General features: G+C 36.4%; 1 protein-coding gene across 1 annotated transcript; it reads right to left on the bottom strand.

Moving 5' to 3' along the window:
* Positions 1–1,145: 1,145 nt before the first annotated feature.
* LOC104111949 (uncharacterized) lies at positions 1,146–2,243 on the bottom strand. Its single transcript, XM_009621767.1, has 2 exons — positions 1,698–2,243; positions 1,146–1,604 (listed from the first exon to the last, which is right to left on the bottom strand). The coding sequence occupies exons 1-2, from the start codon at positions 2,241–2,243 to the stop codon at positions 1,146–1,148; spliced, it is 1,005 nt and encodes a 334-aa protein (XP_009620062.1).
* Between the last annotated feature and the right edge of the window lie 16,262 nt (positions 2,244–18,505).

The raw sequence follows: 18,505 nt of genomic DNA, 5'->3' as shown, positions 1-18,505 counted from the left end.
CTAACCTCTTGCTAAGTTATGCAACCCCACTGCTCCCAAAAAGAATAAAAAATCATGTGGGTCCTCTAGCCTTGATCTCCTAATATCCACACTGATTAAGGGTAACAACATCCAAAACGTCATTGTGGTTTCTAAACTTAAGCTCAGGTAAGGCAATGTTGAGCGTGTCAAACAACTTAGTCAGCATTAAACCATATGGCATAGCATGCTTGGGTTTGGAAGTATCTGCAGCTCTGGCCATTTGCTGAATCATCATGCTAGGAAGATTGATATGTCTACTAGTGTCAAGCAGTTCCATCACAGCCATGTCCAACAGAGTAGCTTCATGCCGTCTCTAAGATCTCTAAAGAATACAGGGATTGATAAAATGAAACAATAACTTGTGGAAGGGAGTTATATCAGTCTTGTACACTTTCTGAGGAGCATCTAGTTCAAGCTTTTGGGAGAACTTCCTAGTGACCACAATACCTGTGTCAACATCATTGTCTATGGCTGGCCACTTATTCTTCAAGTAATTGTCAAATCATAGAGAGGAAATATTCAGAAGCATCCCCAACTCCTCAGCATCAAACTCCATGTCAAAGCCCCCTACTTTACTCTTGACTACATTCCCATCAAATGTGAAATTTGCATAGAACTCCACCATAGCAGGAACACATACTGGGGGAAAGGTTTGACAAACATGTTCTTCCACTCCTGTAGCTCAAGTTTTTCAACCAGTTGAGCCACCCCCTTCTCATCAGTGTTCGCAAGAATCTTCCCATTTAGCACTTTTTTGTTCCTGAACTTTGTGAGTCGATCAACTACAGTTGGCACATTCTTTCTTGTCTTACCCCTACTGGCCATTAAAGAAGAGGTAGCAGGTTTGGTGACTTTGGTACCCTTTTTCTTTGGTGTAGCAGACTTTGCTGGCAAGGCAGAGTCAGATTCATCTTCTCCATTCACCTCAATAAAAGGTTCCGCAATTGAAACCATCTTCTTTAGCTTCTTTAGCTTCTTTGCACTTCTGAACTACTTAATGATTTGTGCATCAACAACCTTTCTTTTACTCCCTGTGAGAGGAGTTTTGGCAGGAGGAACTACTCATTTCCTTGTTGAAACTGCAGACTTTGTAGCTTTCATAGTGGTCTTCCTGGATTTCTTACCTACCTCAGATAGTGGCACATCATCTTCATCATTGCTAACTTCTTCATCTTCAGTGAAGGAGTCAACCGAGACCTAGGTTCTTGAGACCTTGTCTCTTTACCAATATCTCCTGAAGGGGCTATGACAGTGTTTCCAATTGTCATAGAACCTTCAGATTCCTCACTCATATTCCCCTCTTCTTCTTCCTCACTTTCTTCATCACCTCCTTCACTCTCACTTACCTTTTCTTGATCCTCACCCTCACTTTCAAAAACCTCTTCTTCTTCACTCTGATTTTCGTCTTCTGCGGAATCATTAGCATGTTCACCTGTATTATCCTTTGTATCACTCTCCTTCTCATCGCCAGATGCTCCCTCATTCTCACTCTTTTCTTCTTCATTGGCTATGTTTTGAGCATCATGTTCCTCAAGACTGTTCACAACTTCTTCTTCTTTTTCACCCCTATCCTCATCCCCAGTCTAACTAAAGGAAAGACCATCAGAAGCCTCCTTTTGCACATGTTCTTTACTTTCTTCCCCCTCAACCACATGCTATATATCCGTTGTATGTACTTCCTTCACCAAATCCCTTACACCGCTTTCTAAAGTAAATTTCTCCACTAGTGGCTTCTCACTCATGGGCGGGATTGCATTTAGGGGTGGAACATCTATAGCAGATACCAAAATATCTAATTTGGAAGGAGGATATTTTACCTGACCAATAGTAACTTTCACTGATTCCCCCTGAACCACAGATTCCTTGGCTACAGTGTCACCCTGCGTAGCAGCATCAGGTACTTTCTTCACAGATTTTCTTGGAGTGGCTTTGACCTTTGTTGACTTAGAGGTATTTTTCGCAAGAAGCTCAGGTGCATGGGTAGTTATTTTTGGAGGAGGGGATACAATGGAGCTAGGAATAATGGGTACAACATGACCAGTAGGAGTAGGGGATGATGATATAGGTATAGTGGAGGATATCGAAGGAGAAGAAGAAGGTGTGGGTGTGGGTTCTCTTGATGGTTGGGCATTCTTCTTCGATTTGGAGTTCAAGATTTGGGGTTTTGCTTCAACCTTGGTTGATGATTTAGCTTTAGAGGGCATTTGAGTGGCTTTAGGCATGGTGATTACATGAGAGATTCGAAGAAGATAAAGAGAGAATTAGTTCTTGATAATTGCTTTTGATTCTTGCTTAGGGTTTGAGAGAAACAATGAGGTTAGATAAGTTGATCATAAGATCATTTTAAAGGTGTTACACCTGATTTGACTGGAAGAGAGAAAGTGATCGAATTTGAATTCTAACGGGATTCTTATAACGGTTACTTTGACTGTTAGGATTTCTGGAGTAATTGTTCTCTAATTGCACTAGAATTCCCTCTTACTCTTTGACTAGAAGACGATTGGAAGTGATTCCAACAGAATTAAAAATTTGAGCATACCAATTATTTTAGAATATAAAATCCTATTGACTTAACACAATATGGCACGTGCCTGAGTCAAAGAACCAACTCCTTGGCAACTCCTTATTTGTTTCTGCAATAAAGCTTCAACACTTCATATTAGTATCATGCAGCACAGTTATCAGCCAGATTTTCAAAGCAAGTGTGTGAGCTTAATACAAGCACAAAGCTGAATCAAACACATTGTACTTAATTATCTACATCTTATTATGCCTTATCTAGCCAATCATTGGGATTCAACTTAGTAGGAGGAGTTGATTAGACCTAGTTCTAATATATTCCTTTCAAAGTGATCCCTATTCAGAGCTTTAGTAAAAATATCAGCAATTTGATCTTTAGTTTTACAAAAGTTAATTGAGATAGTCCCATTTTCAACATTGTCTCTGAGAAAGTGATGTCTAATGTCAATGTGCTTGGTTCACTTATGTTGACATGGACTTTTAGCAATGTTTATGGAACTGGTGTTATCACAGAAAATGGGAACACAATTAGCAAATATACCATAGTCCCTTAGCTGTTATATTATCCATAGCAACTGAGCACATCAGGATGATGCTGCCACATATTCAGCCTCAGTTGTAGATAAGACCATTGAGTTTTGCTTCTTGGTTCCCAAAGACACCAGATAAGAACCTAGAAAATGAGTTGTTCCTGAAGTGTTTTTCTTGTCGACATGAAAACTTGCATAGTCAGTATCAGCATAACTAACTAGATCAAAACTATACCCTCTGGGATACCATATACATAGGTTAAGGGTCCCCTTGAGATATCTTAGTATCCTTTTGACAGTCTTCGGGTGGGATTCCTTGGGATTTATCTGAAATCTTGCACATAATCCAACACTAAATACTATATCAGTCCTGCTTGCTGTGAGCTACAATAATGACCCAATCATTCCTCTATATAGTTTATGTTCCACACTTTTCCATTCTTTATCAAGGTCCAGCTTTGTTGTAGTTGCAATGGGTGTGTCAATGGACTTAGAGGAATCTATGTTGAACTTCTTCAGTAGTTCTTTGATATATTTCTGCTGATGTATCATGGTTCCAGTAGGTGTTTGCTTGATTTGCAACCCCAGAAAGAATTTAATTCACCCATCATACTCATTTCAATCATCTCAGCAAATTCCTTGCACATTGCTTCATTGGTAGCTCCCAAAGATATGTCATCTACATACACTTGCAATATCAGAATATTCTTCCCTCTGCTCTTTAGAAATAGAGTGTTGTCTACTTTCCTCTAACAAAGTTATTGGTTAAGAGAAATTTTGAGAGCCTTTCATACCAAGCTCTTGGAGCCTGTTTCAGGCCATAAAAAGCTTTATCCAGTTTGAACACATAGTCAGTAAAGTCTTCACTTTCAAATCCAGGAGGTTGTTTGACAACCACTTCCTTGTTTAGGTAACCATTCAAGAAAGGCACTATTTACATCCATATGGTATAAAGTGAACTCCATGTGGGAAGCAAAGGCTATCAACATTCGTATAGCCTCCAATCTAGCTACAGGTGAAAATGTCTCATCATAGTCAATGCCTTCCTCTTGATTATATCCCTGAACCACCAGTCTGGACTTGTTCCTTGTGATATTTCCTTGTTCATCCAACTTGTTTCTGAACACCCATCTGGTACCTATGACAGTTCTGTTCTTGGGTTTTTGTACCAGGTGCCAGACCTTGCTTCTCTCAAACTGATTTAGCTCAACTTGCATGGCTATGATCCAATATATATCTTTTAGAGCTTCTTTGATGGTCTTAAATTCAACCTCTGAGAGCAATGCTATGAGTGCACATAAATTTCTTAGAGAAGACCTAGTTTGCACCCCTGCATTTGGATCCGAGATTATATCCTCAAGAGGATATGAGATTTGATGTTTCCATGGTCTGATCTGTATACCTAGAGAAGATTCACCCGATGAGTGACCCAAATGAGCAGGTTTAGTAGGTGTGGTTTCATTAGTTTGGTTAGAAGTTAGTGTAGTTCTTTATTTTTCTTGTTCCTCATGATCACTGCCAATTTTCTTGTATTTTTTAGATTCATCTTCATCACACTCCTTTGTATCTCCATCACCAGTGAACCCTATGTCATAATCTTCATCCTGCAGACCTTTCTCAGCCAAGTTGTTAGATTCATAGAAAATAACATGAATATTTTCTTCCACACACGTAGTACTGTTATTAAAACCTTATAGGACTTACTATGTGGAGAGTAACCCAAGAAAATTCCCCCATCACTTCTGTCATCAAACTTACCTAGAGCTTATTTCCCATTATTATGCACAACATTTGCAACCAAAGGCTCTTAGGTGATTGATGTTGGGTTTTCTTCCTCAAAGTAACTCATAGGGAGTTTTCTCAAGAATGGGTCTGACCATGCATCTATTTAGCAGGTAGCAAGCAATATTGATTGCCTCAGCCTAGAAATTCTTAGGCAGTCCATTGGCAATCAACATGGTCCTCCCTATGTCTTCTAAGAATCTATTCTTTCTTTCTTCAACCCCATTTTGTTATGGGGTTCTAGGTGCAGAGAAATTATGAACAATGCCATGTGAGCCATAGAACTCAGAAATTTTGAATTTTCAAATTCAGTACCTTGGTCAATTCTTATACTTAAAACATTACATCCTAGATTTTGTTTGATCATTCTAACAAATATACAGAAAACATCAAAGGTTTCATCTTTGGATCCCAAAAATAAAGTCCAGGTATACTTGGAGAAGTCATCAACATTTACAAACACATACCTCTTACCTCTTCTGCTCCTTATTCTCATTAGTCTACATAGGTCCATGTGAAGGAATTCTAGAGGTTTAGAAGTACTTATAAACTTTTTAGATTTAAAGGATGACCTAACATGTTTCCCTCTAACACATGCATCACATACCTTGTCAGAGGTGAACTCAACTTTAGGTAGCCCAAGGACCAAGTCCTTTGCTGCCAACTTGTTGAGTTGAGAGAGATTGGAATGTCCCAGTCTTCTATGGCACAACAGTGGATCATCTTCCACTACACTCAAGCATGTGTTCTCACACTCTGGGGAATTGACATAACTGATATCTTGTAGACACTGTTATGTCTCTTACCCTTTAAATCAATTTCATCAGTATCAAGCTTTGTGACAGTGCAAATTTTGGAATTGAATTTTACTTAATTTCCTTTGTCGCAAATTTGAGAGATGCTAAGAAGATTGTGTTTAAGAACTACCACATAATACACATCTTCTATAGCATGAGAGAGTGACTTGCCAACCTTTTCAATACCTGGTATCTGGCCCTTTTCCCATTTCCAAATAACACACTCCCTCATTGGAAGGCTGTCAGTGAGAGGAAGTTTTTCTTTTCTCCAATCATATGTCTTGAGTATCCACTGTCTAGATATCAGTCCTAATTTTTTCCTCTTACCTTAGCCTGGTTTGCTTCATCTTCAGTTTCTGAATCACTCATTGTCATCATTCCTATCACTATTTCCTCTGTTTGGGATTCTTCAATTGCCATCAAAGCCACTTTGATATTTTCATTTCCAAAGTCAGTTTCCAAGGTCCTCCATATATCATGAGCAGAGATGCAAGAGGACTCTTTGAGGAGAGTAGTTCTAGATAGGCTTCTGTAGAGCAAGTCCTGTGCTTTATAATTTTTCTGAACTAGATGATGATCTTCCTCATCGTATTCCTCTTCTCTTTTGTTGCACATGTTACCTTCACTATCCAATTTGGTTGGAAAATTGGTCCATGACTGAAAATTACCTATAGGTTAAATTCAGTAGCCTAAAAAAATATTTCCATACGTATCTTCCATTCATCATAGTGGTGTTCATCAAACAAAGGAGGCCTTCCCATGTGCATTCCAAGCTATATTGGGGATTCTATCTTCACAACTTGGTGTTCATCAATCACAGCATAAAGACTTATAGCCTCGTCCTCTTTTTCTTCCTCTTGATCAATTCCACTGTCCTAATATGCTGCCAAGAATGCCTGCTTCATTGCTTCAGTAAATCGTTTGCCTAGGATTTTTCTTTTGTTGTAACTCTTTTCTCTCATCTTCTCATGTTTCTCTTTTTCAGCTCATTCTTTCCTCCGCTCAATTTCCCACATTGGGTAGTCCTTTACTATGTGATCTAGCTTGCCACACTTATAGTACCCATCATAGTTAGCTTTGTCAATCTTCTTGGGCTTACTACTGGTCTCTCTATTGGATGCATTTTTGGAATTCTTCATGAACCTCTTGAATTTGGCAAACATTGCTAGATCAGGATCGTCATAGTCAGATTCATCATCGTCATACACTTTAAGAACCAATGCTTTATCCTTATTTGGTTCTTCCTTGCACAGTTCTATGTTTATCATTTCATGAGTTTTTAAGTTTCTAACCAACTCAACAAGTGAGATTTTGTCCAATTCCTTGGCTTCCTAGATTGCAGTGACTTTTGATTCCCAAGAAGCTGGAAGGATTCTTAGAACTTTGCTAACCAACTCTTCTGAGGTAAACATCTTTCCAAGTGATTTCAGTTCATTGGTTATTATAGTGAACCTGGTCATCATATCCTGGATGGGCACAGACTCCTTCATGGAGAAAAGCTCATAGTTTCTCATGAGTAGTTCAATCTTTGGTCTCTTTACTTGGTTTGTTCCTTCATGAGCATTTTGGAGTACATCCTATATCTTCTTCGCATTAGAGCACACATAAATTCTATTGTACTCATCAAGACCAAGTCCACAAATAAGAATTTTCTTAGCCTTTGCATTCTTCTCCATCATTCTGAAATTTGCTGCCACAAATTCAGTGGGGTCCTTAGGAACTGTTTCATTTTGTGCATTTTGTTTAGTAGGAATCAAAGGACCTTGGTTTATTATGGTCCATAGCTCATAGTCTTCAGCTGTTAGAAAGTCTTCCATTCTTGCTTTCCACCAACTGTAATATTTTTCATTGAACATGGGTGGCCTGGTAGTTGATTGTCCTTCATTAATTCTGGGTGGAGCACTCATCTTGCTTCTAAGATCTCTCTAGGTATTAGCCGTGTTAATGAGAGAACCTGCTCCGATATCAATTATTAGTTTGAGTGTCCGTATGTATTACTAAAGAACTTGGTTCTTCACCGTGTTCCTTAAGCGTAAAGTAAACAAGCAATAAAATGAACACATCGATTTTTACATGGAAAATCACCCAGCTCAAAAGGTGCAAAAATCATGACCTACCACGTAGGACTTTTAACTCCAACTCCACTAAAAAAAATGGGCCAAAATGTATAAATTACAAGACTGTAATTAAATACTCTCTAGTACTCCTACTACTCATATTTGATTCACATGTTACTCTAACTTGTAAAGCAAAATACCCACTCCAACTCACTAATTGTTTATGACACTCTATTACAACTCCATTTCCTAAAACACATTCACTAGACTGACTCGGAAAGAATACAAGGCAAGTACTCAACACACGTAAAACACATTTGATTACAACTCAATTTTCTAAAACACATTCACTAGACTCACTCGGAAAAAATACAAGACAAGTACTCAACACATATAAACAACTTATGACTCTTTAGTTGATATGTAAAAGGATAGTTTAGAAATCCAAAGTCGATCCTATTTAAAAACACCACTTGAGATCTTCTAGGAGTCCTATTCATAACCAGTTTCCTCTTTGATAGGACTCCTATTGTTCCAAGGATTCCACAAGCTTTGGGACTTTAGTCTCTGACTGAATTATCCATATCTTCTTGAGCAACATCCCTTATGACTTATAGTAGCCATCTTCAACCAAACTCGGACTTGGGTAAATTTGAGATAAAGTTATTGTCTTGTACAGACATACAAGTATCACTCACGAGGAGCTGATTCTTTCTCCTCAGAAGCTGGTTCTTCATAACAGTTAAGGAGCTACGTAGGACCTGGTTCTTTGAACATTTAGTCATACATTGTTAATCATCAAAACTTCAATACTCAACAACTTTCCTCTTTAATGCGCCTCAGAGCTTGAATCCCGATTAAGACGGAATTAGGATTTTCACTAAAAGGTGGCAAAATATAGAAAATTAAATACATCAAAAAGTCAAGGGGATACAACGTAAGTAAATATACATAAAATAAGAAGTTTTCTCTACCTTCACTAGGTAGGGGTAATACCTACGTACTATCCTCCCAAGACCTACTTGTGGGAATATACTGGGTTTGTTGTTATTGTTGTTGTTGTTGTTGTTGTTGTTGTTGTATCTAGCACTACAGTATAATTTTTCGGTGGATGGGTATCAATTGACACCCCTTGGTTGAATCTGGCTAAGCCACTAATCGGGGCCAAATGCAAATATTGAACACCGAGTGAGAAACCAAAATAAACTAAACCTAGTAAGGATCTATGCTGTGTAATTAAAGCTTCATTATACTTGGGGCAAAATAGTAGAAATTCGTGAACGTACATTATTTTGTGTAACGTAGTGTCGGCCTATATGTTCTTCTTCCAATTAGATTTTAAATGGTTTGGGTATAGGACTATGATCGTTTTAAGGTTTATTTTCTTCTCCAAATTAATATTTAATTTGTATTATTTTAAAACAATGTCTAAGTAGTATATGTATACATATCTAACTACACAATGTAAATGACATTTTGCGAAGTAGTAAAAGGATGACACAATTACAAATACGTACATTATATTTATATCATTCTTAATTAATTCCATTGTTTTTTTTTCTTTTGTACGTAGCTTAGCCAAATTAGTTATGTGTATATATGTAGTACAAGAACAATTTAAATATTTTCCATTCAGATAAAAAGTTTCCCATTTACAGGTGGTAGGGAAACACCACAGGATAAGTCCCATCGAGTACTTGCACAACACCATATCCATAAACCTTTTCAAAGGGCTAGCATCTAAACCAATAATGTTACAAAGAAACCACTGATTGAAGTTTGATTGTTAAAGCGATGTACTACACGTAATAGAAGATGCAGACAATTTGCATGCAGAGGTGGACCTATGTAACACATTAATCTCGGCAATTATTTTGAATATATATATATATGTTAAAAAGATCATATATTTTGCTTAGAAAAAATATGACGGGCACTAGTTGAGCAATTCGCATGTGGCTCCGCCAACTTCAAATCGTGGGTCGCCCTCTGTCTGCATGTACAAAACTTCATACACATATTCAAGATTTAAAATTTATGAATTTATACGATGATCTTGTATTAATACACTAATAACTGAATTTAAAATTAAATAGTTTTAAATATTTAGTGTATTTTATTTTATATATATAACTATGTAAAGTTTTAATAAAAACTAATCATTCATGTAATTCCATAACTAACTCTCTAGATCTGTCCCTGCACCCTCCCATACACCTTGCAATGAGCTTTTATAGTCTTTACATAAAGAAAATGTAAATAGTATTGTATGAGGTAAAATATGTTCATATTTGATGTTAGCATGATAGACTAACACAAGGAGTCGAACACAGAAGGCAGTCAGATCTGAAAACAACGATCTTGTATGTTACAGGAGAGAATGATACTCATAAAGGTGAGATAAATGTATAGTCACCCGGTAACATTTAATGAAAAATATTCTACAGCATTAAGTATGTGGTCCGTTATAGAGAATATGACATTCACTGCCTACCGTTACACAATATTCAATGGCCCTCATAATTATCATTAAAGAGGGGCTTGATTCTAGGACCTTATTCTCTATATGCAACTATAAATAGTGAGCTCTATTATCATTGTAAGGAGAGGAATAGTGAGTTCTATTACACTATATTCTATCAAAAGCTCAATAATATTTTACTTTCTTCACTACTAAAAATTCGGGCAAAACTATCCAAAAAAACGACGGTAATGGCCAATAACCGTCCAAAACGCGACCATTTACGTGTGGACGGTATTTTGAAGGTCGGAAGGGCATACCGACCAAAGTTGGTCAGTCAATTAAATTTTAAAAAAATTGCCGAAAAAATCGACCAAAGTTGGTCGGTATTTTAATTATGTAATTAAAAAATGCACCATCTAGGAATCGAACCGAGGTCTGTACTATGGCAGGATACTATTCTACCACTAGACCATTGGTGCATTTTGTTTTAAGACTTTCTTTTATTTAATTTATACTCTTTAATCGTATTTTCGCACAAAAATAACCGACCAAAGTTGGTCGGTTTTATTAAAAAATAAAATTACCGACCGAATTCGGTCGATTTTTTAAAATGACTGGCCGAATTAACCGATCGATTTCGGTCGGGTTGTTTAATATTAATTTTAATTTATTTTAAATAAAAAACCGACCAAAGTTGGTCGGTTTCTGGAAAAATAAATTTCGCGGAATTCAAAAATAGTTTCCCGCATTTTTGCGCCAAAGAAAACCGACCAGTTGGTCGGTTTCGTAAAAAAAAAATTAAAAATAAAATATTTTGAAAACCCGACCAACTTTGGTCGGTTTTTTGACCGACCAAAATTGGTTGGTCGACCGTGGTCGGTTTTTGCCGAATTTCTAGTAGTGCTTTCTTATTCATTTTGTTCTTACTGTCTCCAGAAGCTCTGCACTCGGGACTAAGATATCTGCCGTTTTATTTCAATTCCAAGGCCAAGTCTTATATTTTTGTCTAATTCATCTATTATTTTTGGATCAAATCGATTCACTAATTGTGTATAAATTACGTATAAATTTAACTGTACCGTTTTACGGGTAAACAAGTATTAGGTCAAATCATATACACCCTATTTAACTTTTTGAGTAAATTTGGATATTTATTTCTCCAATACTTGTTTTGGATAAAATTTATATATTTAAATGTAGTGCATTATATATATGACAGTTTTACTTTTAAAAATATTCAAGACGAAGTGAAAATTTTTTGCTGAAAAAATTATTTAACACCCCAAACCAAAATATGTCTCTCTCTATTTTATTTGATACGAACACATATTTGGTTTGGTTTGCCAGAAAGCTTAGTAAAGAAAGATTTTTTTAAAAAACTTTAAAATAAACCATAATAATAAGGATAAAATAAAAGTGTAAATTTAATTATTTTTAATAAAAAGGTCTCGTTCTTTTTAGATCAAACAAAAATAAAAAGAATATTGCATAAAATGAAATATAGGCAGAACTATTATAGAAAATAGAATAGAGGAGTATTAACTATTATCTATTCACTTGGTAAAAATATTTATATGATTAAGTTATTCGAAAACTAGTTACAAGTAACAAATGTTTACACTAGATATTAATTGATAACCTGAAAAATATAATAAGTAACGTGTCAGAATAGATAAACAAAGGGCCCGTTTGGCCATAAAAAGATTCCTTTTTTAATTTTCTTTTTTACTTTTTTTAATTAATATTTGACCATGAAATTTTCAATTTTCACTTGAAAATAATTTTTGAAATTTTTCGAAAATTTTAAAAACTCCAAAACAAATTCAAAATTTTCACTTCAGATCACTCATAAAAATTCAAAAACAACCCAAAATTATATTCATGTCCAAACACAACTCTAATTTTCAAATATCATTTTCACTTGAAATATTTTTTTTACTTTTTTCCTAAATTTTAAAATTCTTATGACCAAACGCCCACTAAATTTACAGCATGGAAAATCTACCCAATGTATTTAAGTTAAAACCGGTACATATAATGTTAATAATAATTGAATATGTTCGGAGCCCAAATAACTAGCTAATAGACATGGTCATGGTGAACTTCACATCGGTTGTGACGAGAGAGGTAAGATTTCTCTATTCTTAACGGAGTCTTGTTTTGGGCCGTGTATGAAAAATAAATCATGATACAACAATAATATATTTAGTATTATCTCATACCGTGATAAAAATGAAGTATTTTTTTCTTTTGTGAGCCTCACGTGATAAAAAAGAGCAGCTCGGTGCACTAAATTCTTGCTATGCCATAAGGGTCTATTATACATAGTCTTACCCTGCATTTCTACGAGATGTTATTTTCACGACTTGAACACGTGATCTCCTGGTCACACGACTACAACTTTACCAGTTATGCAGCTGCACGCGATGCGAATCCGTTAATTGATACATCAATACGAGTATCAAATATCGAGTGAAAAAGTTTTTTTTTTTTTTTAAAAAAAAGAGAGAAAAGGGCCAAATATACCCCTTTATTTTCATATATTGTCTACATTTAACCTCGGTTATACTAACGGGCCAAATTTACCCCTATTGTTATACTATCGGGCCAAATTTACCCCTACAATAAGCAAACTTTTAAAAATTACCCCCCCTCCCCCCAGTCCGTCAGGTGACCTAGAATCTCCCAAATTATTTTAATTAAGTTACTGATTCTTCTTCTTGGTCCACTATTTTCGAAATAATTGACATTTACCTGCTTTCTGAATTGGAGAAAAAATAAGAGGAAAAAATATTAAATATACAACAGTTAATAAACGAAGTATAGTTATTTGAAAGATCTAAATTAGGTAGCTTATCTAAATTCTAAAAGTATTTTACAACATCCCAATTTTAATGAATTCGTTGCACCAAATGTATGGGGACTTTACAAGTATTAGTGATTGAAGTTGAAGTTTCTCAGAGACTTTTCATTATCGAATTCAACTTTGCTTTAATCAAATGCCTACACATTTTGCACTCTTAATTAGTCGACCGAACTCTATACTAACCTGATAATGACAAAATATATTTGAATATACATGTACATACATGATGATCAGCTGCATATAATTCACAATAAATAGACCCACTGAATTCTGCAGTGTGTATATGGTTGGAAAAAAAAAATTAAATCAATTCCAAACTCATTATTACAAGAAGAGAAGTGGGTGCATTGGTAATTAAAAATATTCATGAATAATTTGTATAGTCTAGTAACTTTAACATTCACATCAATAATAATTTCTGAAAATAGTGGAGCAAGAAGAACAACAAGTGATTTAAATTAAAAAAAAATGGAGATTTTGGATTACTTAACACCTCAAAGGGTAATTTTTAAATGTTGGCTGTGATATGGGTAAATTTAGCTAGATAGTATATCGATAAGGGTAAATTTGATCGGATAGTATAACGGAGATTAAATGTAGACAATATTCGAAAGTAGAGAAGTATATTTTGCCCTTTTCCCAAATAAAATTCATGGTGATGGACACAATTAACTTGCTCTTTCCCTGACGCTTCCGCCGCCGGTGGCAGAGCGTATTTTCACTCTCTACATTAATTGTCAAAATCTATACTAATTCCCAGCTGTAAAAGCAATTAAAAATTGACTACACTATTATATAATTTGTGGAGTAATATATTGATATGGTGTGTTACCTAAGTATTTAATTTGCTTCATTAACAATTTTGATCGCAAGGAGATTACCATTACTTTATTAATTGTAGCATTTAATTAGTTTCCATGTTGTTTCCACCTGCACATCTTTGGAGTCTAAAGAATTAAAAATTTCATAGTGCTTATTCCATGTTGTTTCCGCATATAGTTATGCAGCAAATTATCAATGTAAACAAAATTGAAGTTACACATTTTGCCACTAGGCCATAAGATTTTACATTCCAGAGTCAATATACATATACTTTTTTGGGAAAATTCCCAGAGAAACTCGCTGTCGCAGCCCTTCGAGTGCGCACTAGGTAACCTGCTCACTGTGCAATAGCTCGCAAACAACACAGGAGATATAAATTGCACTAGGCAAGCCCGATGCGACGAGCTCTGACTGAGGAGACTGCTGGTGAGAATCGATCCCAAGTCTCCCAACATCAATTGAGAGTTGGGCTTTTTTCTTTTAGCCCGCACCAGAAACTATTTACATTCGGTAGCCGAAAAAGTGTATAAAATGTATACTTTGTATATTAATATATAATAGACAAAACAATATACATACTTTATGCATCATCAATATATATCTCTTGTATATTGGCTAGCGGATGTATTAATTTTGGGCTGACCGGCCAAATGTGTAACTTGCCCTATTATGTTCATTACTAATTAATTAGCCCATTGAATTTGCTCTAAACACTCTTTTATTGAGCATAATCTTTCTACTCCAGGCACATTAGTGACCTGTTGAGTCACTTCATAATTTCATATTCGAATAAAAAAAAACGTGTGTACATCAATTAACAAGTCTTAATCATAATTTATGACACTTATCAAATAAAAGTTATACTTAAATTGGGGCTCCATACATAGTTATTTCTATGGACCATAAATTGTACGAATAGCCTTAAAATTTGACAACAAATGCTAATATTAAATAGACAAGAGGAAAGATTGCCCTTAGGGGCCATGGGAACTAGGTACTATATTAATGTTTGAAGTTTCAACTATGTACCATTTAACAAAAAATATAAAATAAAAGATGAAGTACCATTCACTGAAAAATAAAAAGTGTATACAAAACATCTTGCATTAATGCGAGATCCGAAAAGATCGGTGACAACTTTACCGTTCTATGAAAAATAAGGCACAACATTGAAAGGTAGCTATTTTCATAGGGAAACTACACTCCCAAAAGACTTCCTATAAAAACAATTGTACTACTTTGATAGCTGACTTACCAACTACTTGGGAATTTATTTTAAAGAAGTCTGTTGAAATAGCTACATTTGCATTAAATTCTTAATGAACCTAGAAAAGCTGCTACTTATTTTGACCCTCTTAGAACAGAATGTCCATTTCTTGAAATCACTATACACCTACCATGCCCACACGGAGTCCGGAACCAAAATATTATTCTTTTGGACTCAAACGATCGAAATATTATTCAGTGAACCTTAAAGTAACCAGAAGATATCTGTATTCTGTCATTCTACAAAGGGTTGCTTGTTATGCTGAGTTTAACATAGAGGACGATGACACTCTGAGAGATTTTTTGAGAACTCCGGATGAATACCGGGAATTTCTTGTGATAAAATTATTGGAAATATACGTCAAGGTTGAAGACATTCGCAATAATGAGGTTGCGCAAAGCAGAGATATCCCTCAGTCATCGGGTGCTTATTTTGGAGCAGTTTTAGCCTAACGGGTTTCGGTTAAAAGAGTTTGGCCTGATCTAAACTTATCTCCACGGGCAAATGAGGAGCGATGAAATAATTTCTCTCCTAGTTTATATAATGTACAAGACGAGTGATAAACTTCAATTTTCCTTTGTGTTACGATGCTTATTTTTGTTGTATTGAATTTGTATTAACACTCATATATTCCACAGGGGGTACCGGCCAGATATGAATTTTACAAGTTATGAACTAACGTCCAGTTGGAATATGCCTAGTTCTAGTGTGTTGGATCATGGTGGTCCATTCGGGAGTCATCACCCAACAGGATAATGTCCATCATGGGATGTCAACACATTACGATTTATAAGTGAAGTGATGTAGCTATATGTAAAGTATTAATCACCCAACAGGGTAATGTCCATCATGGGATGACAACTCACGTGCTACTAATATCAACCGCACGGAGAACTCACGTGTTATAATATCAATATCTGGATCCGCACAAACAACTCACATGCTGCACGAATAACTCATGTGCTAAAATATCATTCTGTACGGATAACTCACATGCTGCACGGACAACTCACATGCTAATATCACAATCCACCCGGCGTGGTCACAGATTTAACATCAAAATCTGCTCGGCGTGGTCACGTGCTAATATCAACCGCACAGAGAACTCACGTGTTATAATAGTGTCGAAACCTTCTAGGAACATCCAAATGTAAATCCGGGCATACGCCCAAGTAAAAAATTACCATCTTGACCTAACGGAACCATCAAAACTCTGATTTTTAGGTCAAATACACAAAAGTAAAATTTGGTCAACTCTTCCAACTTTAAGCTTCTAAAATAAGAATCATTCTTCTAAATCAATTCTGAATCACCCGAAAACTAAAACCGACGATACACGCCAGTCATAATACATAATACGAAGCTACTCAAGACTTCAAACATCCGAACGAAATGCAATGCTCAAAACGACCCGTTGGGTCGTTACAAACCATCAACAATAAAATCTTTTGAGATGAGTGATGTTTCAATTACTCGGCAATTTGACTCCATTTTGGTATTTCAACTCATATGATCCCTTACCGATGATAGCTGAAAACCGGTAAAGACCTTCCTATGTTGGCCCCAGTTATTCGGCGTTGACTTCCCGAGTGCTCTAAATCACCTTCCCCAAAACCAAATCCCCTACTTTAAAATACCGGAGACTAGCCCTGTGATTATAATATATTTTCATCCTTTGCTTTTGAACCACTTCCTCACGTATGCCAAGTCTCGGTGTTCATCGAGCAAGTCCAACTTCACTAGCAACGCTTCATTATTTTCCACTTCGTTTGCTCGGGAAAACCTTAAAGTCAGTCTCCACACTTCTACTAATATCAGAGCTTTCGCGTCATACACTAGTAAGAAGGGTGTTTCTCTCATGCTCGACTTCACAGTTGTCCGATATGCCCATAGTACTCCCGGTAGCTCATCGAACCACTTGCCCTTAGCATCTTCCAAATTCTTCTTAAGGTTTTGAATAATTACCTTGTTGGTTGATTTCACCTGTCCATTAGCACTTGGGTGGTACATTCAAGACGCAATTCTCTTGATTTTTAACACTTCCAAAACTTTGTGACTTTTGAACCTATGAATTGCGGTCCAATGTCACAAGTGGTTCCCTTTAGTTTTCCAAATCGACAAATTATGTAGTCCCATAGGAAGTCGACCACTTAGCGTTCACCATTCTTTTAGTAATGACCTACTCCGACCCATTTAAAGAAATAAATCAGCTAAAACTAAAATAGAAATCTTACCTTTCCAGGGCCTAGTGGTAGAGGACCAGTTATGTCCATCGCCCATTTCATGAATGGCCACGATGACAACACTGAATGTAAAAGTTCTGCTTGTGATGCAATAACTACGTATGACGTTGACATTTGTCACATTTTTGAACAAATGCTTTATCGTCATGTTCCATCTGGGGCCAGTGGTAACTTGCCCTGAACAACTATAACACTAACGAATTTGCACCGGATTGATTCCCGCAAACTCCTTCATGGACTTCCCTCATCATGTAGTCCGCCTCTGAGGCCCCTAGACACCAGGCTAGTAGTCCTTGGAATGACCTCCTGTATAATTGACCTTCTACGAGGTAGTAGCGAGTTGCTTTGGTCTGCAGTGCTCGGGAAACCTTTTGGGTCCTCGGGTAATTTACCATGCCGGAGATACTCGATGAACTCTTTCCTCCAGTCCTAGACCAAGTTGGTCGAATTAAACTCGCAGTAACCATCCAAGTCTAACAATGAATGTAGAAGTTGGACGACCGCACCGGAATCAGATCCTTTCATCTATGTGGATGACCCCAAATTAGCCAATGCATCTACTTCCATATTTTCTTCCCTTGGAATATGGATGATTGACCATTCCCTGAATCGTGCAGGCAACGCCTGAACCTTGTTCAAATACTGTTGCATGCATTTTTCCTTTGTGTCGAAAATCCTATACACTTGGTTTACTACCAGCTGGGAGTTGCATTTTACTTCGATCACCTCGGATCCTAGTCCCCGGGCTAGTTCCAGTCCTGCAACCAATGCCTCATACTCAGCTTCATTATTAGTTAATGAAATAATTTTAATGGCCTGCCTTAGAGTTTCCCTCGAGGGCGTGATTAGAACTATCCCTAGACCGGACCTTTTTACATTGAAAGCTCCATCCGCAAACAAGGTCCAAACTCCTGATGTCATTTTCGACACCAACACTGCTTCCTTAGCAGCCAAGGGAATTCATCCGGAGCTGAAATCGGTAACAAAATCAGCCAAAACTTACGACTTTATTGCAATCCTAGGTTTATATGCAATGTCGAATTCGCTAATTTTGACTTCTTATTTAGCCAAACGACATGACAATTCAGGCTTGTGAAGGACATTCCTTTAGGGAAAGGTTGTCACAATGCCTATCG

Source organism: Nicotiana tomentosiformis, chromosome 6 (genome assembly GCF_000390325.3).
Source record: "Nicotiana tomentosiformis chromosome 6, ASM39032v3, whole genome shotgun sequence".
NCBI classification, from domain to species: domain Eukaryota; kingdom Viridiplantae; phylum Streptophyta; class Magnoliopsida; order Solanales; family Solanaceae; genus Nicotiana; species Nicotiana tomentosiformis.
The sequence above is the reverse complement of the archived record's forward strand: the minus strand, read 5'-3'. Positions and strand labels throughout refer to the sequence as shown.

What these genes read in the sequence shown, in the direction of transcription:
- LOC104111949 (XM_009621767.1), bottom strand. Translation starts at nt 2,243, where the DNA reads ATGCCTAAAGCCACTCAAATGCCCTCTAAAGCTAAATCATCAACCAAG. An exon ending in TAAGGGATTTGGTGAAGGAA is followed by an intron (nt 1,605 to 1,697) that starts GTACATACAACG and finishes TCCTTTAGTTAG; the next exon opens with ACTGGGGATGAGGATAGGGG.